At 40.2% G+C, this 26,628-nt stretch overlaps 1 protein-coding gene across 7 annotated transcripts in view; it reads right to left on the reverse strand.

The window, feature by feature from the left end:
- LOC143740201 (glycerol kinase) overlaps positions 1 to 26,628 on the reverse strand; it is a 53,681-nt gene that overhangs the window by 19,893 nt on the left and 7,160 nt on the right. For 4 of the 7 annotated variants that reach the window (XM_077232252.1, XM_077232248.1, XM_077232247.1 and 1 more), the window contains exons 8-13: positions 12,323 to 12,389; positions 11,949 to 11,966; positions 11,224 to 11,259; positions 10,922 to 10,989; positions 10,694 to 10,736; positions 10,524 to 10,604 (exon numbers count right to left, since the gene is read on the reverse strand). In XM_077232252.1, coding sequence (XP_077088367.1) covers positions 10,524 to 10,604; positions 10,694 to 10,736; positions 10,922 to 10,989; positions 11,224 to 11,259; positions 11,949 to 11,966; positions 12,323 to 12,389 — 313 coding nt within the window. The remainder of the gene's footprint in view (positions 1 to 10,523; positions 10,605 to 10,693; positions 10,737 to 10,921; positions 10,990 to 11,223; positions 11,260 to 11,948; positions 11,967 to 12,322; positions 12,390 to 26,628) is intronic. The other 3 variants (XM_077232250.1, XM_077232254.1, XM_077232249.1) reach the window with 1 other exon arrangement.

Below are 26,628 nucleotides of genomic sequence, written 5' to 3' on the forward strand. Positions count from 1 at the left end.
TAGCCCACTCGCGCGCTGTAGGTGTATTGTGCATGACTGCACGCTTCGGGTTAGGTGTGTGCGCAAAGAAAACCGCACCGAATAGAGCTCTTTTTTGCATCGTCACTCTTATTCAGAGATCTATATGTCTGCTCTACTCATTCTCCCAGACGTTCACATTTTTTAACGTTTTATGACCGCGGGGTAGATCACGTTACAGTAGCCTACAAATGTGCGCATCTACCACACACGCAGGACATCAGTTCTGACGGATCGCTTCCCAAATCGTCACTATCTAACATTTTCGTCTAGTTTTTATTCGTTGACGAAAATGTCAATAGATTTTCGTCATAGTCTTTGTCATTCAAAACTAGGTTTTATTTAGTTATCGTCTCGTTTTCGTCTGTGAAAAAATGTCGTTGACGAATAATTTTCGTCGTTATTTTCGTCAACGAAATTAACACTGATGTGCTCAGCCATGTGCTCATGGAGAAAGAGAAAACCTCCAACCAGAACAGAGTCGAACTACCCATGCAAGCTCATCATCTTCCTCATCCAACGGAGAAGGAAACGATTGCAACTTCAACATTTGACACTCACGGAACCGTCAACGATTTCAATTTCCAACAACTTCAAGAATTGTGTCAACTGCAACGCCATGCAAGTATCAATTTAAGAAGGTGCTTTGAAAATGATAATATTGATGGTTCTTTTCATAGTTAAATGGATCTTTTCCATAGTTACATTTCCTACCTCCGGTTTCATTCTCTCACTTTAACCATCTCCCTCTGAATGCATGAATGAATGTGTAATTGTTTGTATGTTAGTTATGTTTTCGTGTTTTTGTTAATAAAACGTGCACAATACGTGTTTGGTGTTTGGTTCTGACTCCCTGCTTGCATACAAAGTTTAATTTACGATCTTGACCCTGTAACAAGCTCTAAGTGCTGTACATGCTAGGAAAGACTTATTTTTCTGTGGAAATGAAAGATACCTTTTTCTTAGAATAAATGATCGTTGGACAAACTCCTTAATTGATTGTAATGTTAATTTAGCTACCTCAAGTTAATCATATTAACTGATCCAGATATTTATAATAAATTATAACCAGTTATTATTGAATATTAATATTTAATAGATAGGGGTGGGAATCTCTAGGCACCTCACGATTCGATTACGATTTAGAGGCCTGCGATTCGATTCAAAAGCGATTATCGATTATCTGAATCTTTTGTGTGTGTGTGTGTGTGTGTGAATATAAATACTTTGCTTTAAAAGTGCAAAGTAATGACCCATAAAGAATTAACGTACAATATATTTTATTAACATTGCAAAGAACCAACAGGAAAATAAATGTGTGCCTGAACTAGCAGCATACTTGTAGTAAATTAATAATATAACAACAACAGGTGTTCTGATGATTCATGCTACCCATCGAGATGTGCTACTTACTGGTGCATGTGCAGACTCATTTTTCTTCTGCTTACCACGCCCATAAATCTATGCATCCTTGCTGTGGATACTTGTAGGAAACTTTGACAGGTCAAAGATGAATATTTGATGATAATTTTTACTTTTCACACCGTTTTAAAAATAAAAACAGTACATTATACTGTACTCTTAACTTCGAATTTTATTATAATTTTATTTCATATAATAATATCATTTTTACTTGTTATATCAAATGTGATAATTGCTAGTTCATTTAAAATATCCAAATATGCTCCCCATACACTTACCCTGATTAAAATGAAATAACGATGTTATAATATTGTGAGATTTACGCCATTATGGAAACAATAGAGAATGAATCAACATTATCTATGATCGATTTGCGGTTGGGTAGCATTTTTCGACAAGGCAGCAGAAATCATCTGAACACCGATACAGCCCAGAGCCATAGAGAGAAACGGCTCTGGTACAGCCGAGTGTTTTTCCTCCTCTGGGTGGAAACATGTCATATGGCTTCTCATATTTGTCGTGTTGCCGAAATATTTTAGTTTTATTCTACAAAGCTTACAACTAGTGTGGCTCTTGTCCAGCTCCTTTCCCCCTTCAATTTCATAGAAGCCAAAATATTTCCACACGTCAGCTTTTAACGAGGAGGGTGTTTGGATTTCGCGCTCAGCCATCGCGTCTCTGTTATGTGCGCACGCCACAGACAGACGGTCCGGGAACTGCACTTCCGCGCTTCAGAGTTCCGTCTTTTGCGTTCCGTCAATATTACGTCATTATAAATAGGCTACATATCTAAAAAAAAAATTTTTTTTTTTTTGAAAATCGATTTTTGACATTTGTGAATCGATTCAGAATCGTCCACGTCCGCATCGCGATGCATCTAAGAATCGATGTTTTCCCCCACCCCTATTAATAGAGCTGATTTGCTACATGGGTTACGACCGATCTTGGACCTGCGAATTTTGAATCGGAGCCTCCACAAGCTACCATTCAAAATGCTCACGCAGAGATGCATTTGAGTGCATTCCTCCCCAAGATTGGTTTGCAGCGATTGACCTGAAGGACGCGTACTTTCATGTCTCGATTCTTCCTCGACACAGGCCGTTTCTGCGCTTTGCGTTCGAGGGTCGAGCATATCAGTACAAAGTCCTACCCTTCGGGCTGTCCCTGTCCCCTCCATGTCTTCACGAAAGTCACAAAGGGGGTCCTTGTACCCACGAGAGAACAGGGTGTTCGCATCCTCAACTATCTCGACGACTGGCTCATACTAGCACACTCTTGAGATCAGCTATGCGAACACAGGGACTTCGTGCTCAGGCACCTCAGCCAGTTGGGTCTTCAGGTCAACTGAGAAAAGAGCAAACTCTCCCCTGTGCAGAGGATCTCTTTTCTCAGTATGGAGTTGGATTCGCTCACGTTCAAAGGCAGGACGGCGGTCAGACTGAAATTCTTTCAGAGGCTCCTGGGGCATATGGCAGCGGCAGCAGTGGTAAACCCGCTCGGCCTGCTTCATAGGCTCCTGGGGGATATGGCAGCAGCAGCGGTAACTCCGCTCGGCCTGCTTCATATGAGACCACTTCAGGATTCAGCACTGGCTTCACGGCCGAGTCCCGAGATGGGCGTGGCATCACAGCACTCACCGGGTGGCAATCACACCGGCGTGCCACCAGACCTTCAGCCCGTGGTCAGATCCCTCATTCTTGCGGGCAGGAGTCCCCTTTGAACAGGTATCCAGACATGCTGTGGTATTCACAGATGCCTCTGCCACCGGCTGGGGTGCCACGTACAACGGGCATGCAGTGTCAGGGGTGTGGACGGACCTCCAACTGCATTGGCACATCAATTGTCTCGAGTTGCTAGCAGTACATCTCGCTCTGAGCCGCTTGAAAAGGCCGCTACAGGGCAGAGACACGCTGGTCCGTACGGACAACACTGCGACCGTGGCGTACTTCAACCGGCAAGGTGGTCTACGCTGCCGTCGCATGTCGCAACTTGCCCGCCATCTCCTCCTCTGGAGTCAGAAGCATCTGAGGTCGCTTCGAGCTATGTATGTCCCCGGCGTGCTCAACCGTGTATGTTCGGTTCTTTGGGTCAATAGAAAAAATATATTGGTAAAATGCATAGTTATAGCTTAAAATATTGAGAACAGAAGGATTTATTTAAGCGAATTATATTTATTTCATAATGATTATTTGTTGCGTGATGGTCATTTGGGTATGAGCATGGGCAGTTGCGCCGTAAGCTTCAGAAAAAAGTAGAGTAGCATCTTTGATTCACATCAGGAGCACAGCCCGTTGGTATGTAGCGAATTTAGAACTTTTTGAAATGTTTACCATGAGGTACGGTCTGCTGTATATATTTAGCCATTAACGATATTTTGAGATAAATTGTGATAAAATAATTTACGCGTCTGTAAAGCACTAACCGGAAGTGACGATCGGCGAGGGATTCTGGTCAAGTTCAAACTCAGATTACAATGGATACGAAAGAAGAAACCGAGTTCTCCGATGTGGACGAACATGCTTATGATGGCCCGGAGGCCTATAATTATGAGCCTCCTAGGCGAGATAGTAGTCAGGGGGAGATCAGGGGGAGGAACAATAGGCAGAGGAGAGAAGTAGAGTTGTGGTGTCAAGAAAACCAGTGGCGAATAGGGCAAGTGACTTGGTGAGTTCATGTAAGTTAGCACCGTGGCTAACGCTGGTTCATCTACTGTATGGCTAGTACCTTGGTGTTTTGCAATAAATCTGCTTTAGCAAACATACGTTCGACCTTGTTCTTGATTAAACATCCATTTAGATTGTCTTAATTTAAGCCAGCAACGTTTTGTCTTCTCATATTCTACGCTGACAGTGATTATGCAGTCTATCCAAGCTGGTTAGCACTATCTACATTGACTAAATACCATGCCATAACAACAAATTAATAATGACAATACCTAAGCTACAATAGCAACAGTCTAATGGCGCTTTTCCACTGCATGGTACGGCTCAGTACGGTTCTGCTCGCTTCGCTTTTCCACTGCGTGGTACGACTCAGCTTTAGCTCGGTTTGCTTTTCAACTGCAGTTAGTGATACCATTTAAAGCGAGCCGTACCGTACCATGCAGTGGAAAAGCGCGATAACAGTCGATAATTCTCCGGAGTGAAATGTGCGCCACAAACGACCGAGTGTGTGGTAACAGACGCGGCAGTGAAGTCTACTCTCTTCACCTGCACAAAACGCACCCAAGACCGAAAAGCCTTGTTTTTCCTAGAAGGAAAATGATGGACACGATGTCCTGACAGGCTGGAATTCGTGCAACTAGCACAAACACAATAATTTACCATTACGGCTTCTCTAAAACTCTATCTAAAACTTTCTGTCTCTCAATACTGCTTTAACTTCACCAACACCCAACAATGAGAAAGCTGATCGCGAGCTATTTTATTTACCTCGGCCTACGTCATATGACGCGTTGCTATAGCGGGAAAGGCGTATTCCAGAGCCTACGTAGTACATTTTCATCAAAATCTCAATATCAAATGAGATTTCATTAGTAATTTCTACATATGTGTTTTTAAAATACCTCTGCAGACAATTTAATGTATTAATTCAGAAATAAATTCAACCTGCATGTTGCTCTTTAAAGTTTCGTGCCTGTGTAATTGTCAACATTTGCTGCGCTTAGTCCGTGCTGAGAGACTTAATTTGTAGTTAAGCTAGCGCGTGTACTGTTCAACTCCCTCGGTTTAAAATATGTTCGAACACTGGATAATTAACAAATTACCAAATAAACTAATGTAGCAGACGGTTGTGGTAGGCTACGGAGTTGCACTCATTTGGTAAAACATTGAATTGAAGTATTTTAATGATTAATGCACTTTGCCTGCTTACTCGTGTGATAGCTATACTCTGCGCAGGAGCGATGCTTTGCATGATGGGAAATGTAGTTTCTGCGGTGTTCTGACGCAGCTGTGTAAGACTGTATAGGGGATTATATGATAGTGTATTCTTATTTACAACAGAAAGAGATCTAGTTATTTTATTGTAACTATTTCATGTTTGTTTATTTTGCATTATATATTCAATGGATATATTTGTAACACTGGTTTATTTCTTTTTTCAGGTTTATGACATGTGGTCAATTGTATAAATAAACAAAAATACAAGACTAATGACAAACCCGAGTTGTGCCATGTGTGCTGCCTGTCACTAGCCCATTCGGATGGCTGAAAATCCAAAAAGGTCCGAACAGTCATAAACCATAGAGGCCTGCCATTCAAACATTGTGGCCCTGTTCTGAAGCCAAGACAAAGCCTGAAGATCAGAGAATAAATCAGTGAGTAGACCGTCTAAAAACTAGACCTTATCTAGTTAAGTTAAAAAAGCCCATCTATACTGCCTATTCACTTGCTAGTCTGCAAACCTAAGAAAAAAGCAAATTAACAAGATAGCAGAAAAGGAGAAAATAGAGAGGTTACGGCAGAAGCGTTTAGCAGCCCAGACTGCGTTCACTAAGAGAGCCAACCATCTTATCTCTAGGGCCAATGCGCTAAAAGAAAGGGATCTAAAGGCTGAGTAGAGAGAGCGTTCAAAGGAGATCATACCAGAGTGGAAGATGCAGGATTTGAGTATGCTATGGTCTTACGAGAATTAGAAGACGAGGAGGTCACAAAAAAGGCAGATCAGGTTGACGAGAAAACATTGGAATGCGATCGCAAGTTTGATGCAGTTAAACACCTCATCCAAAACAGCTTCTGGACCAGATTTGCTGAGGAGCAAATCATAAAAGAGGCCCATAAGAGTCTAACTCAGCCCTGGATCAGGCCGAAGCAACCGACCATCTGCAACGGTCTAGGAAGCAGTGTGAACTGATAAATAGAAACTTAGAACGAGAGGTCTGTGAAGTCAGCAATGTAGTAACTGCGTGGACGGAAATGATCCCTCATGCCGTACTAACGGAATCTAGAGACCGTAGCAGGATGGCGAGAAATCGACAAGCGAGACTGTGGGATAAGTGGGCATGGCGACGCAGCAGTTGGTCTGATGACGAAGAGGAGCAGAAAGAACTGGTGAAACAAAGTTCCTGAGAAGAAAGACGAAGACGAGGAAAGCCAGACCAGTGAGCAGGCCGCATCTATAAGTTCTTCTCCAAACCAGAAACTCTCCTGTCTAGTAGACAGTTACATCCCTATAAGTGAAATTCGGTATAACCCGCCCATCACTCCCACCTATCTCAGTCATGGTGGACTTCCAAATGCTACAAGCATGCAATTGCAAGTCCAAGGTGCTCCCAACATGTACCCAGGGCCTTTCCAGTTCAAGCCCCAAATCATGCTGGAACGTGCATGCCTGCCTACATTCTTTGGTAACATGAGAGATTAATACCGTTGGAAGGCTGAATAGGAGGACCTTCAGCAGCTGGGGAACCCTCAAGGTTTGGAAAATATAAGAAAGTTCCATCTTATGGGAAGTTTAGACGAAAAAGTCAAAAGAGACCTCGTCTTGTCCAGCTGTGGATCTGCCACTGACGTGTTCAGGCTCCTGGACAACAAATATGGAAATAAGCCGAAAATAGTGTTACTTATCTCGAAAGAAGTACATGACATACTGCCTGTAAGGGGAAACAGCCCTAGAAAGACGATCGAACTAATTCAAGCTGTGGAAAGAGCTCTTCGTGACCTCCAAGTCCTGGGGGAGGAAGACGCTGGGAAAAATCGGTTAGGAGCAAAGTCAATTGAGAGTAAGTTACCAGACTCCCTGAAAGAAAAGTGGCTAACTCATAAGAACGACCCTGCAAGCGACTTTTTAACCCAGAAATCACTTCGATTGTCTTCTGGAGTACCTGAAAAAACAGGAGGACATTCTTGAAGAGTTAGATCAACTGCAGCCTAGCTCAAAAGACTGTACTGAGAGGTCACAGGAAAAGAGTAGAGAAAAGAAGGCATTTACCAAGGCTACGTCTATTCAAAAGGGCTCTATGTCTAGGAATAGATTTGAGATGATTTTGTCTTTCCTTCACTTCACCAATAATGAGGAGTGTGTTGACAGGGGTCAGCCAGGGTATGACAGGCTATTCAAAATCCGCCCAATCATCAATTTGGTCATCCCCCAGTTTTCAGAAATGTATGGTCCATCTAAGCAGCTGTCATTGGATGAAATGACAATTGCGTTCAAAGGGAAATCAACATTAAAAATGTACAACCCAAACAAACAAGACAAATATGGCTACAAAGTATTTGTTCTGAGTGAAGCCAAGTCAGGCTATGTGCTGAGGTGGTCCATGTACACTGGACAAAGTAGGCCTAATGCAAGCGATTTCGGTGCTACACACCTTATTGTCCGTGAGCTTATGGCCCCGTATACAGGGAAAGGGCATGAGGTGTACATGGACAGCTATTACACCTGCCCGCCATAGCAGATGAGCTGGCAAGCAATGATTCGGGTTTGTGTGGGACTGTCAGCAGTAAGAGGAAGGGGATGCCAAAGGGCCTCACTAGTGAACAGTTACCGTTGAGCAAGGGAGATGACCCAGTCTTCATGAGGAAGGGGAAAATGCTAGCTTGTGCGTGGCATGATACAAAGCGCCTCACAATGCTCTCTACACTGCATTCCAACACATGTGTCAGAAAGCGCATCAGGACCAAACACACTGATAGTGGCTATAGGGAGATAAATAGGCCTGTTTGTGTTGATGACTACAATTCGTTCATGGGGGGTGTTGACACAGCAGACCAGAGAATGAAGACCTACCTCTTTCCCCATAGGTCAAGGAAATGGTACCACAGAATTTTCAATGCCATTCTCAGTGTAAGCATGGTGAATGCCCACATCATTTACTGCCGCTGCACTGCTGCTCCTCACAAGCCCCTGAAAGTCTTCGTGCAGGATGTCATCACTGCTTTACTGGAAGGCTTCTCTAAGAAAGAGAGCAACAAAGGCCAAAAGTCGTCCTCACTGGGAGACTTGCCACAGAGACTCACTGAGCGCCACTTTATCTGCCAGGCTGATGGTTACCCAGATTGTGTAGTTTGTTCTGATCGGACCCGCCCTAAAGGCCGCCGTCAGACAAAATACATGTGCAGGCAGTGTGGGGTGGGTCTTTGTGTTGTGCCTTGCAATGAGAGGTACCACACCATGAAACACTACAAGAAATGTCACCTGGATGGATAGAGAGTCATTATCTCTACAGCAAAAGGCCTGCTACATAAATTCTTTTTTTTTGTCTGCCATTTATTAGTAATGATTTACACTGTTGATTTACTATCTATTTCCCTGACCATTTAGTAGTGTACAATATGTTTTCTATTTTGTGTGTTCATGTCCTTGTGATGTGTGCATCTTTGTCAGCTAAAAAAAACAAAACAAAAAAACATCAACAAAAACCACAAAAAGGAAAAAAAAATACTAACATTGTCTGTCGTCTTGTCTCAACTGTCTCTCGTCTTGTCTCGTCATCTCACTCATGATCTGTGCCTTGCCGTGGCGAGTGAGCTTTTGAACTAAACAGGTCTTGTTTACTTGTGTTTGTGTGTCATATGAATAATATATATGTGCCCCATACATGGAATACTGTATAAAATAAATGGAAAATCTCTACAGCAAAAGGCCAACCATGCATTGGGTTTGTTTCTACCATTTATTAGTAATGATTTACACTGTTTATTTACTACTTTCTATTTACATGAGCATTCAGTATTGTGCAATATAGCATACAGAAGGTGATGGACATTTTGGGGGGAAAGAAGTGCTGCATTTTATCATTTAAATATGCGACTTTTCATGAAAATTCTATAATCCAAGTTGGCCGCCACCATATGACATCATAATATGCAAATTAGATGGGAAAGTGTAATCCCTACATAAACTTTGGGTCATCCTTAATATTTCTCTAATTTTCAGAAAGTCTCTAACTTTTATCATTTTTAAGATATAGCCTTTTGAAATTAAGATGTCAAAATCAAAAGTTTTAGGAAAAAAACTCTGGTGCCTAAAGGGTTAAGGCCTCATTTTGCTTCTGCACCAACTCCACAGCGCAGCTACGCAGTCACTCCTACGGCGTCGTGGCCGTTTTATGCTTCTGCGTCAGGTTGCGTTGCATCGCGGTGCATCTGACCAATCACAGCCCTTGCGGTCTGAGTCGCCTCGACGCGTAGTTACAATTTTTTGGAGGTGCACGTCGAGCTACGGCGGAGGGGTGGGAGAGGGGTTTGCGGCGATGCAGAGGGGTCTGCGGGGGTACGCCGTCGATTCGACGCAGAAGCATAAAACAGGCTTGACCCCCAGAGGTACTTAGCACCATCACTTCAGCACGGGCGCCTTCCACGAGACGCGTTTACGCCCTGAAGTGGAACCTGTTCATCGAATGTGAAGAAGTGCTGTGAATGTTCATCGAATGTGAAAAGAACTCTTTGAAGAAGTGGCTTCCGTAGAGTTCTCCTTCCTAAACAGAATGGGCACGCTTTCCCAGTGTTATCCAATATCTCACTGTATGGGTTATCACGGAACAACAGTGACGGATACACTCTGTGTTAGCCTCCTCCTATCGTCCTTCAAGGCAAGAAGGTGTAGAGGCTTGCACAGGACACGGGACGGGGTTCAGCGGCTGTGGCGCTTTGGTAGGGATTCATATTGGTCAGTCAGAACTATGTTGTAGTGACTGACCGATAGGGAGCGTCTCGGTTACATATGGTTCTACAAATTGTTTCTACAAATTGTTTTCATGAATGAATTCTATAAAGAATAAAAATTATGTTTTTTAACAATTTATCAGATTTAGCACTACACTTAAATCCACCTGTTTTTTTCACCACTGTTTTTTCCCACTAAATGTTTAGATTTTATAAAATTACTGTGCAGTTTTCAATAGATACTTTTGCTGCTGAATGATCCACCCACTAAGTTTATAAATCATTTTTGCTATAGATTACAATTAGATATTTTTAATCATCTGTTGTCTATCTATAATGAACTAGTGTGTATTTAGTGGGCTATGTTTAACACATAAGACTGATTATCAGTTTCACACAGAGGTATAGATATTTTACAATGATCAAGAAAACAAAATGCCTTAGTATCAGATCGTTATCATTTAAAGAAATTACCTCTAGTGCGTAGTAGGCTGGCTTGTCACGCCCTAGTTTATATGCGACTGTAGTCAGAAGTCCATGGTCCGACATTAAAGGCTTCAGAAAAAAAAGAAAGAAAAAACATAGGCAGATTAAATAAATAAACACAAACAATGTGTTTTAAAAGCTATACGTAAATTGAATACCTTTGTTCCTACATTCTTAAGAAGGAAACAACCAGTCCCATAACTGTAAATAAAAACATAACATTTACATAATGTGAGAAAATATATACAATCACAAATAACATAATTCAGTCAATAACAACATTTTTGCATGGTGACACATTAGGCTGTGTGAATAGCAACAGAGTCTGCTCAGTGAACCTGCTGCATATGAAACATAAAAGACAGATTAACAAAACTAAGTCATACGTATTTTTGGCTTGTCCGTCTTTGAAGCACATCTGTCCAACCAGCGCAGCAGACTGGTCACCAAGACACTGTACATAGATGTAAAGTTACTTTAAAGGACTACAGAAAGGATTGTGAATTTCAGTGTTATCCTTGAGGACCTGAAGACATCATATTTGATATGCATTAGGATCAACTTGAAAAAAAAACCCAATGTGTACAATCAAATGTTTTAAGAGACATTGGCTAAATAAGAGGAAGACAGAAAGAAACAGTTATTGTTCTAATAATAATAATAATAATAATAATAATAATAATCTTACCCCTGATATGGGGACACCAGTTAAAGGGCCAGATTTCTGTAAGAACAAAATAGAATATTAAGAAGTAAAACAACAGGGGAAGAATTTAATACAGTCATATACTAATAATTAATTCATATTTAATAATTAACATGCATTACACCACTCCCTGCTTAATGCCAAAACTCAAACACTTGAGCTAGGTTAAAAATGATAGTCTACTTTTAGAGGATCTTTGGCATGTCAAGATCATCTACTGCTGTGTTATAAATTTTTTTGTCTAGAGATACCCCACAAATTGGTAAAACCACACAGAGGAAACAGTGACTCTACAAGTATGTGTTGAAAACTGAGTAATTGAGCAGCTTCATTTTCATTACTGCAACTCAAGATGGTGTGTCCTAAGCCATAGAAAAAGAATGAAGAGGGGAAAAAAGGCAACATTGAAGAGGACCACAACCAGAACACTAAATCAAAAAGTTTCTAAATTGGATAAAAACTTCATGAGCTGTTGGAATGGATAGGCAGTGCACCTGGCATCAAGCCAAAACACAGTGGAAAAACAATGACAAAATCAACATCCGGTACATTCCCAATAAGACTCCTACAAAGTATAAATTGCATTTATAACCAATAGGAAAAACATTTTTGCGACATATTGGAAAATGCACGAACTTCTGTGATGACAGGACACAGTAAAGTTGTCTCAGATATGACAGTGTGTAGACAGCTAGAGAAATACTCACCAGATTAGAGACGATTTTCTATCAGTCAGTCCAAAGAGATCACAGGACACAAAATATAACCATGATAAAGAGGGACATACTAAACTATCCAAAGGGTGAAATGACTGCTCCACAGCAAAGTTCAATTTGGGATGGAAACCATTTTTCGGGCTTGTGGATTTTGTGTATGTACAGTTAAAGTACAAAGGGAAAACAGTTACTGTTTGACAAGCACTGCTCTGGAGCAAAGATCATTTCTCTCTTGCACAGCATGCAAATAAATGTTTTTATTTCACCCTGAGTAGGACACATTTTAAAGCAGTGTGACAATTTATCACGCATTATGTAACATAAGTATAGAAATAAAATTCTCTCTTTGGTGTCAAAAAACTTACCATCAAACCATAAATCTCTGAAGAACTTCTCACTTTTGGCAGAATTTCCATTGGTATATCAAAATATCTATTTAAGAAATATATGTTATAAATACATCTTAATGGTGGAATCGGTGAAGGCTGTAATACACTACACTGGTTTGCCCAGACTTCTGCATGGTTTGCAGTCTGGACGCATCAATGCTAGTTGCCAAAAGACAGAGCTAACCTGCAGATTTGTTTTTTTTGTTTGTTTTTTACAGATTTTGCAGAAAACTTAGTAATACTCAGTTTTACTGTATGATAGCCATTTTTTCCTCTGTAACCATTTACAAGTGGAGAAGCATTCAGATTTTAAAGTTGTGTAGTGTATTCCAGCCATAAAGGGATACTTCACACAAAAATTTTAATTCTCTCATCATTTACTTACTCTCATGTCTTCCCTGAACTTTTTTAACTATAAACTAGGGACGCACCAATACCACTTTTCCCAAAACGTGTACAATACAATACTTTTATCTTTAATACTTGCCGAATCAGAGTACCGATACCTGTATTTTCATTGCATTTTTAATTTTCACAAATATTGGGCAGGGAAAGCAAAAGAATATGAAACAAATTAGTTGGCTTAGCAAATAGACATTTCCTTCAGTTATTTTCATGCCTAATTATGCCTGTTAAAATGTATTATTGCTCGATCAGATTTTATCTTTAATTTAATAGCCCAGTGAATATTTAGAGCAGCTCCAGCAGGGCTCAACCAGTCAAGAAAAGTGAGTGGTTTTCTCTGTCTTTTGTTGTTAGATTAACATTAAAGACAAAGACAGCAGAAGGTTTATTATGCTGAAGTCACTTTACGAGCTGCACATATCCAACGTTGTTACACGCGTTTTTTTTTTCAACTCTTTACGTTCACTTAAGACATAACCAACTATGTTACACAAGGATACTGGCCTATAGAATAATAATAATAATTTTTATGATAGAGCAATACATAATATATGGGCATTTTGACAATTTTTTGTGAATTTATTAAAGAACAAGATGACATGAAATAGAACTCTATTTAATAGGTTATTCTGGATGCGCGCATAGGATCTTTGTGCACTGAAAACGTCATGAGATTACTGTACCGCCTTCCTGTAATAATGTAGGGAATCACTTGTTATACATAAATCACGTAACAGTTCATGTTTTTATTTCGTTTTAATTCAAATGGTGCATGTGTGCTGAGTGAACGATAAACAATTAAGAGCATGCAACAGAAGTGCACTCTCTCTCTCTTTATGTCAGTTGATGTTAATATGCTTCTCATTTTATTAGGGGCCAAGCACCGAAGGTGCTAGGGCACCTATTGTATCCGTTTTCTTATTATTATTAAGTATATAATAAGTTTTCTTATTATTATTTTTCCAGAATGGGAGTCAATGGCAGCCCTATCAACGGAACCGGAAAATTATGAAATTTGGCACACTTGTAGTGATGGTAATGAATAGTAATTGGACCAATTTTGGAGTCTCTAGGGCCAACTCTATAGTGCCACCACCAGTTCAAAAAATCAACATTGAAATGCTTATAACTTTTGAACCCTTTGATCTACTTAGTACACCTGATACCACTTATTATGGTGATCACAATCAATATCTTACATTAAGACTCCAGTCTTAGTGTTTTTTGCTGCTACTCCTTTAAAATTTGCCCAATTTTGTCCAACATTGGATCAGATGATCTTTGGACTGAGCCGCACAGAAATCAGTGAACAGATTTTTGATAGGTGCCACCGTACCAGAGATATTCCTCTCTGAAGTTGACCTGGCCTGCGTTTGTTGCCTTATGCTAGTTAGCTTAGCATACTAATTGGTTAGCATGCTAACCAGATACCATTCTTTCTAATGTGGCTCTTCAGCTATCAGGCTAATCATAAGCTACATTAACATTAAGCTAGCTTAGCATGCTAATCTGGTTAACCCTCTGGGGTCTGCTATCGCGCCTGCGCGATAGTCTCGCGTTTTTTCTAATACGAATGAATAAGATGTTTAGACCTGTGTTTTTAATGTTTAGACCTGTGTTTGTGGATATCTGCTCCAACGTAGATGTATAATGTAACAATAATGTATCATAGTTTGGAGCGGCTCGATCGCTGCACGCGCTGAGTTTGAGTCGGAGTCACGCTGTGTGTTTGAAAAGCAAAACACGCCACGCATTAGGCTTCACGCCAAACTCATCTCATTTCATAACGAATAGAAATATTTGAAGTAACATATGTTTGTCTAGTGTAGTGTTACTAAAGTATTCATTTTTAACGATTAATAGGCTGCCTGCTATCTAGGCTATTGTTATTATTTTATGCAGCCCTACACATGCCTATATACAAGGCACAACAAACTAGGTGTATATATATATACAAAATACATATACATATATACACTGCCGTTCAAAAGTTTGGGGGCGGTAAGATTTTTAATGTTTTTAAAAGAAGTCACTTATGCTCACCAAGGTTGTATTTATTTGATTAGAAATACAAAATAAACCCAGTAATATTGTGAAATATTATTTCAATGTAAACATTATTCAATGTAAATATTATTTCATTTTCTATGAGAATATATAGTAAAAAGCGTAATTTATTCCTGTGATCAAAGCTGAATTTTCATCATCATTACTCCAGTCTTCAGTGTCACATGATCCTTCAGAAATCAGTATAATATGATGATGTGATGCTCAAGAAACGTTTATGATTATTATCAATGTTGAAAACAGTTGTGTACCTTCTTTTTATTCTTTTATGAACAAAGTTAAAAACGACAGCATTTATTTGAAATAGAATCTTTTGTAACATTATAAATGTCTTTACTGTCACTTTTTATCAATTTAATTCCTCCTTGATGAATGAAAGTATTGATCCATTTTATTTATTTCCCCCAAAAGATAAAATAAAAATTCTTACTGACCCCAAAGTTTTGAACGGTAGTGTTTAATGTTACAAAAGATTATTTCAATCTCCAAAGGCAAAGCCCCAACTATTACTATTGTGGTTTACTATAGTTTACTATAGAGGCTACTCCTCCCGCAGATTTTGTCACAGACCCACAAATGAGGTGTCAAATCGTGTGGATTATTGAGGAATGGTGTGCTATGACTTTTATAAGCAATCAGGGGTACAATGTTCGCCCCTGGGGCGAAAAAGCGGCCGAAAAATCCCATAGACTTAACATTGCGACAAACTTTGTCGAGTCGTAGCTTCAAGCGAGGATTTCGCAGAAACGTGTCATTTGCCACATTTGAAGAGGCTGACAGGCTCTGTAAGAACATACCTTACAATGGGGTAAAAGTTGCACCCCTGAGGGGGCAAGAGCTGCCCAAAGTTTCCCCATTGAAAATGTTTCTAGTTATTGGTCCTTGCCAAAGGCAAAGCATCACTATTGTTATTGTGCATACTTATTATTAGTGGGTTATTCTTTTTATTCTGGACAAAGTTTGGCGCGCTACTCCTCCCGCAAAGTTTGTCACAGACCCCTGAGTGAGGCGTCAAATCGACCGGCTCATTGAGGAGAGGTGTGCTATGAGTTTTCTAAGCGATCGGGTGCACGATGTTCGCACAGTGGACGGAAAAGCGGCCAAAAAAATCCCATTGACTTTGCGGAATTTTCAGAAATTCAAATCCCAACCGACTTTTCACACACACAGACACCCTGCATCTTAGGCTAGTGACAATGTCCCCAAAATTTTGAGATACCCCTACCGGAGGTAGAACTAAACCCAACAATGTTTTTCCTCATCTCTAAGCTCTCCCATATATGAAATGGATTCTTGGCTCAAAATATTTTACTGCTAAGATTGTTAAATTAACAGATATTGTTATACACCCCAAAACCAAAAAAGGACTAAAATATAGCCTGTCTGTATGGGAGTTAAGGCATATAAACTAGTACAAATCAATCACACAAGCTCTGAGAGCTTTGAAACTTGACATGTTAGTAGTCAGGCAGTTGTTTTAACTACTAGAAAAGACTGGATGTGAATATCTGGATGTATGGAATAAATAGAGACATATAAACACATACCTAAAATAAGCGGACTTGCACAAATTGAATATCCATGCAGAATGTTTTAATTTACTTTATGGTTGCTTTGCCAGGGATTATCATAGAAACACATATGATGACTTGTTGGAAAGGTGGGGTTGTACTGAATCCAGACATACCAAATATGTAAATATAGCATGACAAATCAGGGTGTTCTGTCACTCAATGTATGAGGTGTACAAAATGAAAGAAAACAAAACACTGACAAAATAGTCTCAAATCCAAATCCACATTATCAGTGTTGAGAAGAATGTTGACAAATTCATTGTTACTGCAAAGTAAGTTACATTAGGTACGTGCTGATATATATTTATGATACATTTAATGATGCATTTCATAAGGCACAGTATACTTTACAATTCATATGAGACACAGATCCAGATTGAATCAGGTTAACATTGGAATGTAACACCTTTATTAAAATATGTATATCCATTTGAATTTTGTTTTGGTCAAGTCATTACTGAATAATAAAAAATAATATTGTTAGCTTTTGTCAGTCCTGACCAGCAGTGGACAGTAGAGCCTACACTGCTTACTTCACCACATTGGTGTGATCTTTGATTAGATAAGAACAAAATAGTAGATATGATTCATTTGATAAGCGTATTGTGGTCTAGTGAGGTGACTACTGTTAGGCTAATGGTTGGATCCAGCTGTAGCTACAGACCTGCCAACCTTTAGCCAACCTGTACGCATTTTGCGTAGCGGGCACGCATTTTGACCTCAAAGTACGCTGGTACGATTTGTTACTCTAAACTACGCAAAAACCTGGCACTAATGATGTTCGACTCCGCCAGTCTGAGATCACCAAAATTAATATTTAAGAGGTGTGTGAACTCGCAAGTACAATGTCAGGCACTGTAATTTTCTCTGGCCACCTTCCTGTTAGCAGGAGTGATGAGATAGTTAGTAGATTGTGTTCACTCAATGGCAGGTTGTCTGAGTGGTGTCCGCATAATAATGTAGAATTCATAGACAATTGGAAAAGTTTTTGGGGCAAGCCTGACCTGTTGAAAAGAGATGGTATTCATCCCTCCTGGGCTGGTGCTGCTCTTCTCTCTAGTAATTTGGCTCATAGTCTTAGAGATAAAACATGACAATCTGGGGCTCAGGTCAGGAAGCAGACAGACTGGCTAAACCGACCATCTGCTAGCGGCCTTGCGTCACCGAGGTCAGATAAATCCTATCACATAGAGGCTCTTTCACCTAGATATTATCATATAGAGACTGTGTCTGTTCCACAAATTTGGAAATCCAAAAAACATCCAAACCCATCTAAGGTTAAAAATGTAAGTGATGTTCAACAAATAAAAAACAGATATAATACAGATGAGCAAATAATAAAGCTTGGGTTACTGAATATTTGACCCCTTACTTCAAAATCGCTCACAGTTAATGATATGATTTCAGATTATAATCTAGATGTGCTGTGTTTGCCAGAAACCTGGCTAAAACCAGACGATTACATTACTTTAAATGAGTCAACCCCACAAGATTACTGTTATAAACATGAACCTCGTCTGAAACGCAAAGGGGGAGGTGTTACTGTAATTTATAGTCATATTTTCAAAACCACTTAGAAATCTAGTTTTAAATATACTTCTTTTGATGTGTTATTAATGTAGTAATGTAGTGCTTAATGTAAAAATACACTCACCTAAAGGATTATTAGGAACACCATACTAACACTGTGTTTGACCCCCTTTCGCCTTCAGAACTGCCTTAATTCTACGTGGCATTGATTCAACAAGGTGCTGAAAGCATTCTTTAGAAATGTTGGCCCATATTGATAGGATAGCATCTTGCAGTTGATGGAGATTTGTAGGATGCACATCCAGGGCACGAAGCTCCCGTTCCTCCACATCCCAAAGATGCTCTATTGGGTTGAGATCTGGTGACTGTGGGGGCCATTTTAGTACAGTGAACTCATTGTCATGTTCAAGAAACCAATTTGAAATGATTCGAGCTTTGTGAAATGGTGCATTATCCTACTGGAAGTAGCCATCAGAGGATGGGTACATGGTGGCCATAAAGGGATGGACATGGTCAGAAACAATGCTCAGGTAGGCCGTGGCATTTAAACGATGCCCAATTGGCACTAAGGGGCCTAAAGTGCCAAGAAAACATCCCCCACACCATTACACCACCACCACAACAAGGCATGATGGATCCATGTTCTCATTCTGTTTACGACAAATTCTGACTCTGCCATCTGAATGTCTCAACAGAAATCGAGACTCATCAGACCAGGCAACATTTTTTGGTGAGCTCTTGCAAATTGTAGCCTCTTTTTCCTATTTGTAGTGGAGATGAGTGGTACCCGGTGGGGTCTTCTGCTGTTGTAGCCCATCCGCCTCAAGGTTTTGGATGTTGTGGCTTCACAAATGCTTTGCTGCATATCTCGGTTGTAACGAGTGGTTATTTCAGTCAAAGTTGCTCTTCTATCAGCTTGAATCAGTCGGCCCATTCTCCTCTGACCTCTAGCATCAACAAGGCATTTTCGCCCACAGGACTGCAACCATGCCACGCTCAAAATTGTTTAAATCACCTTTCTTTCCCATTCTGACATTCAGTTTGGAGTTCAGGAGATTGTCTTGACCAGGACCACACCCCTAAATGCATTGAAGCAACTGCCATGTGATTGGTTGTTTAGATAATTGCATTAATGAGAAATTGAACAGGTGTTCCAAATAATAATTTAGGTGAGTGTATATAGTGTAAACGATAAATCACGTTTGAGAATTCTGCTGGCTGCTCTATACAGGCCACCAGGGCACCATAAAGATTTTATCAAAGAATTTGCAGACTTCTATCAGAATTAGTATTGGCTGCAGATAAAGTACTAATTGTTGGTGATTTTAATATACATGTAGATAATGAAAAAGATGCAGTGGGATTGGCATTTAAATACATTGTAAACTCAATTGGAGTTAGACAACACGTGTCAGGACCTACTCATTGTCGTAATCATACTCTAGATCTAATACTATCACATGGAATAGATGTTGATGCCGTTGAAATTCTGCAGCAGAGTGACGACATCTCAGATCATTATCTAGTCTCATGTAAATTACATTTAGCCAAGGCTGTAAAGCCGACTCTGTGTTATAAATATGTTAGACAATTAGTTCATGCGTTCATGACATCAAGACTAGATTATTGTAATGCTCTACTGGGTGGTTGCCCTGCACACTTAATAAACAAACTACAGCTAGTTCAAACGCAGCAGCTAGAGTTCTTACCAGAACCAGGAAGTATGACCATATTAGCCCTGTTCTGTCAACACTGCATTGGCTGCCTATTAAACATCGTATATATTTTTAAATATTGCTGATTACTTACAAAGCCCTAAATGGTTTAGCTCCGCAGTACTTGAGCGAGCTCTTAACGCATTATAGTCCTTCACATTTATTGCGATCTCAAAATTCCAGCCAGTTAATAATATACCTAGTGCTGGTGGTAGATCATTCTACTATTTAGCAGCAAAACTTTGGAACAATCTTCTTGTAGATTAGGGGCTCATTCCCCCTCAGAGTGTTTGTTTTGTTTGATTGCCATTTGTTTGATTTAAGACAGTAAATTAATTTGTATTTTGTGAAGTTAAGTTATAGTTTTATTAAAAGGCTCATGGTCAAACTCCAATCCTGACTCCTTTTCTCCTGTTTGTGCTTTGGTAAGGTGTTATCTTTCGATTTCAATCTTTGTTTTAATATAGTACAAGGTGCCATATGGAATGTTTCATAATTAAATGTATCTTATATTTGAATTTCTCAACATTCTTCTCACCACTGATAATGGGCTTTGGACTAAATGTCAGTGTTCCATTATCTATAATTTTGTACACCTCATACATTGAGAGACAGAACACCCTTTTTGTCATGCTATATTTACTTATTTGGTATTTCTGGATTCAGCACAACCCCACCTTTCCAACAAGTCATCATATGTGTTTCTATGATAATCCCTGGCAGAGCAACCATAAAGTAAATTAAAACATTCTGCATGGATATTCAATTTGTGCAAGTCCGCTTATTTTAGGTATGTGTTTATATGTCTCTATTTATTCCATACATCAAGATATTCACATCCAGTCTTTTCTAGTAGTTAAAGCTACTTCCTGCCTACAAACATGTCAAGTTTCAAAGCTCTCAGAGCTTGTGTGATTTGATTTGTACTAGTTTATATGCCTTAACTCCCATACGGACAGGCTATATTTTAGTCCTTTTTTGGTTTTGGGGTGTATAACAATATCTGTTAATTTAACAATCTTAGCAGTAAAATATTTTGAGCCAAGAATCCATTTCATATATGGGAGACCTTAGAGATGAGGAAAAAACATTGTTGGGTTTAGTTCTACCTCCGGTAGGGGTATCTCAAAAACACACACACTCAAAAACTAAAGCACTTTTTGACCATTTGTCACTAGCCTATCTCTCCCTCTCTCTCTCTCCCTCAGAGGTTTATATTATCAAGCAGCCAATAATAATGGCCTAAAATCTTCATAGCCGCACCCTAGCAAACAATTACAGCACCCTAGCAACCGTAGGGCATACTAAAGGGCGTACTAAAGGCACTCGTTACTGAAGATTTTAAGAACTCTATAATAACTCTATAGTAACTATCTGTTACTATGTTGTAATAAATACATGCTGACATCACAGACCCCTGAGTGAGGCGTCAAATCGTGCGGCCTATTTAGGAGAGGTGTGCTATGACTTTTATAAGCGAACGGGGGTACGGTGATTGCCCCAGGGGCAAAAAAGCATAGACTTAACATTGCGATAAACTTCGACAAGTCATAGCTCAGAACTCAGATTTTTCAGAAACGTGTGATTTGCCACATTTGAAGAGGCTGACAGGCTGTGTAAGAACATACCTCACAATGGGGTAAAAGTTGCACCCCTGAGGGGCAAGAGCTTCCAAAAGTTGCCCCATTGACTTACTATGGTGTAGGACGGCCCATGAAATTGCATAGTCCTACACATTGCATAGTGATTTTGTATTGAACATAGCTCTGGATTACAGTGTCATAGAGACAAGGGGGGCGGGCTCATTTTACTCAGACGACCAATCAGTCTCTTAGGATCATTGTGAAGCTATTAAACCACGCCCTAGCAACCATTTAGAGCACCTTAGCAACAAGGTCCATAGACTTCTATTGAAAGAGATAAAAGGGATATCTCTGGATAGAAGTATCATAGAAACACGTGGGTGGTCTTGTTTGACCCGGGGCAGCAAACAGCCAATCAGGAATTACCTCAACACTTCTTAGTCCCTCCCTAGCAACCATTGTCGAGCACCTTAGCAACCAAAATCCATAGAGGGATATCTTCCATTCTGAATGTCACAGAGGCATGGGAGTTGGTTGATATCATTCATAGTGACAAGCAGCCTTTGGAGTTTCATGACTAGCAGCTGCCAAGCCACTCCCTAGCAACCAAACAGAGTACCCTAGCAACCATTTTGCAAGACCTATATCTCTGGATTAGAACATCGTATAGAGATGGGGGTTGGCTCTTTTGACTCATTTTTAGACTCATGCTAGCAAACAGGACTTCCAACATGCTACACATGCTAGCTGTGAATAGCTACATGCTAATAATGATCATTTAAGTGCTAAATCATGCCAAGAAAATGATTAGAACTCCAACAGTAACCATCTGTGACAACTACCAACCACCTAGTAACACCATAGCAACCACCCAGAATACCTTAGCAACCACCTAGCAACGTCCTAGCAACCAACCAGAACACCATAGCAACTGCCTAGCAACACCATAGCAACCACCCAGAATACCCTACAACCGCCTAGCAACACCATAGCAACCAACCAGAATACCCTAGCAACACCATAGCAACCCCCAAAACACCCTAGCAACCCGCCTAGCAACGCCCTAGCAACCACCCAGAACACCCTAGCAACCGCCTAGCAATGCCCTAGCAACCACCCAGAATACCCTAGCAACCACCTAGCAACCCCCCAGAACCCACCCAGAATACCCTAGCAACCACCCAGAACACCCTAGCAACCTCCTAGCAACACTATAGCAACTAGTGTTGGGCGATATGCTCCATTTTCATATCGTCAGCCTGTGAGATCGGCGATACACGATATTATCGTGAGGGGGCGGGGCTTATTTGATTATTAACTTGATTATTTACTCAATTTACTTGTTTTATTACTTCATTTTATGCGAGAATATTTTTCTATTTTGCTAGCAAAGGTGGAGTGTTTATTACTAGGCTAGATCAGGTTATTTCCCGGTATAGTGAGGTAAAAAAAAAAGATCCTAATCATTTTTGTATCTGACTCAGAGTATTTCAACATGTCAGCGGGAAATTTACGGACACACACTATCCTCTCATGCCGTTAGATGCAGCATTTTAAATTTACTTCTGAACGAGATGAAAACACGTTTTAACAATTTCTAAGGTCAAGAAAGAGTCGGAGTTTGCGATATATGTCCTCCCAGTGCTCTCTCTGGGCATAAGAAAAAAAAAATTTTGGTTCCGGTTTGGTTCCGACCGACCCTGTCAATTTATGTGCGACCCAAATTTATTTTATGAGCTTGGGGAACAAATAATACAAATTAAATAAATACACAAATAAAAAACTTTGAGGCGAACTATAATTTATGTTTTTGTACAGCACCGTATTTGTATAGCCTGTTGTCCTCCAGCAATGCTAACAAACGAGGCAGCCACTGGCGTTCACACATCGTTGTTGTCATGTAGATGCAATGCTGCGCTTGTAACAGGGCGCATGAACTGAACGAGCAGAGATAAGAGAGAGAGCCCCGGTCGCACGCGCGCACTCTCTCTGCGGAGCCAGGCGAAAGTATAGGCTTCACCGTCTCAAAACTCAGCACTGTCTTGCTCTCTCTCCGTCGCACATATTGATGAAAATAAATCGACACGATGGCAAGGTCGGAAGACTAAAGTTTCATGTGGAGCATTCGGAGATTTATTTTTTCCTGAATTACCGATGGGTGGGAATTGTGCTAAAATACGTTGCCTGATCTTCTCTGCAAAGCGTTCCACACATTCAGCTGACATATAAACCACACTTTTAAATAAAAGAAAAAACTATCCAGTGATGAAATGTTTTCTGTGATGATGACACAAATCTTGTGGGATGTCCTAACCGCCGGGATAATCACACAACGCGCACACGTCCGATAATGACACGTCTAATTCGCGAACTAATGACTCATTTGAACCGATTTGTTTTAATGAATGGTTAAAACAACTGATCTTTCCAACACTGAACTCACGAGATGTCTGACGTCCCGTTTGCCCCCGCGCACACATTTAAAATCAGCGTGTGTGTGTGTAATATCCTGGGACACACAAGGTGGTAGAGTACATGTATAGGTAGGCTATTTTATGAAAAAATATAGTAGCTTTTCCATCGCTACTGTAAATAAAAACTAAAAAAATAATATGAATAATTTCCTTTCTATCCCTTGCTGCCACTGGACAAAAAAAAAAAGTCCCTACCGACCCATGACCTCAACTGACAACCAACCGGAACCAAACTTTTTTTTTTTATGCCCTGTTTGGATGCACTTCACATATGTGCACTTCAATAAGCCCAAGAACGCGGGTTCATGTGTTTTAAATGCCGGGAGAAATCAGAGTAAGGGGCAGAAATCTAGCTGAGTCGATCGGTTTATACATAAACTTATGACTTGACTCCGATAAAGGAAAACAGGTTAATGCGTTTATATGACCACATGCATTGTAAGTTTATTCAGAATAATCGTGTTAAGAACGTGCATGTAAACGCGCTCATTCCTGAAAGTGAAAGTGGAAACGGACTGAGCTTTCAGCATCTGTCGCTGCATAAACGCCGCGTTCTCTCAGAGACGACGATGGATATAACGGTATAGGGACTATCATAGTTTAATGGCTTAATATTTCTCTTGTGGACCTATATGATGACAGAGAAAAAATTACAAGAATATTTCTTGTTAAACAAGTGTTTGAAGCTACTTTTGATTTTCACAGATGGCAGAGTTGTGCTGTGTTCTTGAACTAAAGACTGGCCTATATCATTTTAGTGATATTATTATTATTAATATTTAGTAATTGTATTGTTTTTAGTGTTATTGGTGTCATTAAACTTTTTGTTAATGTGCTATGGAAACAAAATACTGACGACGAACAACGATGCCGTTTTCATCTTGGATCTGTAGGCTATAAGATATGCGTGCGTCTGTTAAAACAAGCACTCTTGACGATTTGTGAATGGATCACCTTGCAGTTCAATGTTGATGTGGGATGTAGGCCTAGTTTTTTTATTCTGTTTTAAAAACATTTTCTTAGAGGAGTCCTCATACGTGCGTGTCGGTGTTGTCGCAAGTGTTAGGCAAGTGATGTCGTTATGAATTTAGGCAAGGCAAATTAATTGTAGTTCCTAATATTCATTTAATAACAATACTAGCTTTATAATAATAATAATACTAATAATAATAATTTAATACGTTCATGGTAAAACGAGCCAATATCGTATTGATATCGTCAAAGGCATCTGCGCTCGGTGAAATCTCAGACTATTGTCGATACACGACACTATCGTCTATCGGCACAACCCTAATAGCAACCACCCAGAACATCTTAGCAACGCCCTAGCAACCACCTAGCAATGCCCTAGCAACCACCCAGAACACCTTTGCAACTTCCTAGCAACACCATAGCAACCACCCAGCACACCCTAGTAACCACCTAGCAACCACCTGAACACATGGATAAGCCATATCTCAGCACCAAAACATCATACAGGTAAGTTTGTTGGTTCATATGCAATCATGTACCACACTCTAGCAACCGAGTGGCGAGTTTTGCCACTGCAAGCACCACTCTGGAAATGTACATTCTAGTTGTATACTTACTATTCCGGGAAAAAGTTTGGTGCACTCATCCTCCCGCAGCTTTTTTCACAGACCAATGAATGAGGCATCAAATCGTGCGGCATACTGAGGAGAAGTGTAAAAGTTGTACCCCTGGGGGGCAGGAGCTGCCCAAAGTTGCCCCATTGACTTACTATGGGGAAGGAACGTCCCATGAAACACACATGCTTTTCCTACTATGGTAAATTGCATAGGGATTTTGTATTGAACATAGCTCTGGATCACAGTGTCATAGAGACAAAGGGGCGGGCTCATTTTACTCAGACGACCAATCAGTCACTCAGGATCATTGTGAAGTAATCAAGCCATGGCCTAGCAACCATTTAGAGCACCTTAGCAACAAGTTCCATAGACTAACATTGAAAGAGATCAAAGGGATATCTTTGGATAGAAGTGTCATAGAAACACGCGGGTGTTCTCGTTTGACTCGGGGCAGCAAACAGCCAATCATGAATCACCTCAACACTTCCTAGCCCCGCCCTAGCAACCATTGTCGAGCACCTTAACAACCAAAATCCATAGAGGGATATCTTGCATTCTGAATGTCAGAGGCATGGGAGTTGGTTTATCATTCATACTGACAAGCAGCCTTTGGAATTTCATCATTGGCAGCTCTCAAGCCCCTTCCTAGCAACTAAACAGAGTACCCTAGCAACCATTTATCAAAACCTATATCACTGCATCAGAACATCATATAAAGATGGGGGTCGGCTTGTTTGTTTCGGTTGGGAAACAGTCTGTAAATATCACCATGGTAACTATGTAAACACACACTGGCAACCGTTTAGAGCCACCTAGCAACCATATTGCAACATATAGAAGACATATTTCAGCTCCACAACATCGTACGGACATGTTTGTTGGCTAATATGCAATCATGTACAACACCCTAGCAACCGAGTAGCGAGTTTTGCCACTGCAAGCACCCACTCACATTTTCTTCAGGAAATGTACATTCTAGTTTTATTTGCTATTTACATATCCGATCGAACTGCAAACTTTTCATTGAGTTCTATGAAAAAGGGATGTCAGCTCAACCATCTTGTCGCTGTGCCGCTGCAGCTATATAAAGGCTTAAATATTTAATTTGTTTAAAATTCTATTAATTCGATAAATTTACTCCATAGACATCCTTCTCTGATTAATCCATTCTGCTTTCTGTTTGCCCTGTTGTCTAAGTTTCTTTGTCACAAGCACTGTACACACTGCGTGGTATTGGAGCATTTTAATGAGTACGAGTACATAAATGCAGTATTGGTATCGTTAAATTCTTACTATAAACCTAGCTTCCAACAAACTGTCATATGGGGCTTCATGAGTGTCGTAA

Source organism: Siphateles boraxobius, unplaced genomic scaffold (genome assembly GCF_051911475.1).
Source record: "Siphateles boraxobius isolate OS27281-9 unplaced genomic scaffold, OSU_SipBor_1 17, whole genome shotgun sequence".
Taxonomy (NCBI): Eukaryota; Metazoa; Chordata; class Actinopteri; order Cypriniformes; family Leuciscidae; genus Siphateles; species Siphateles boraxobius.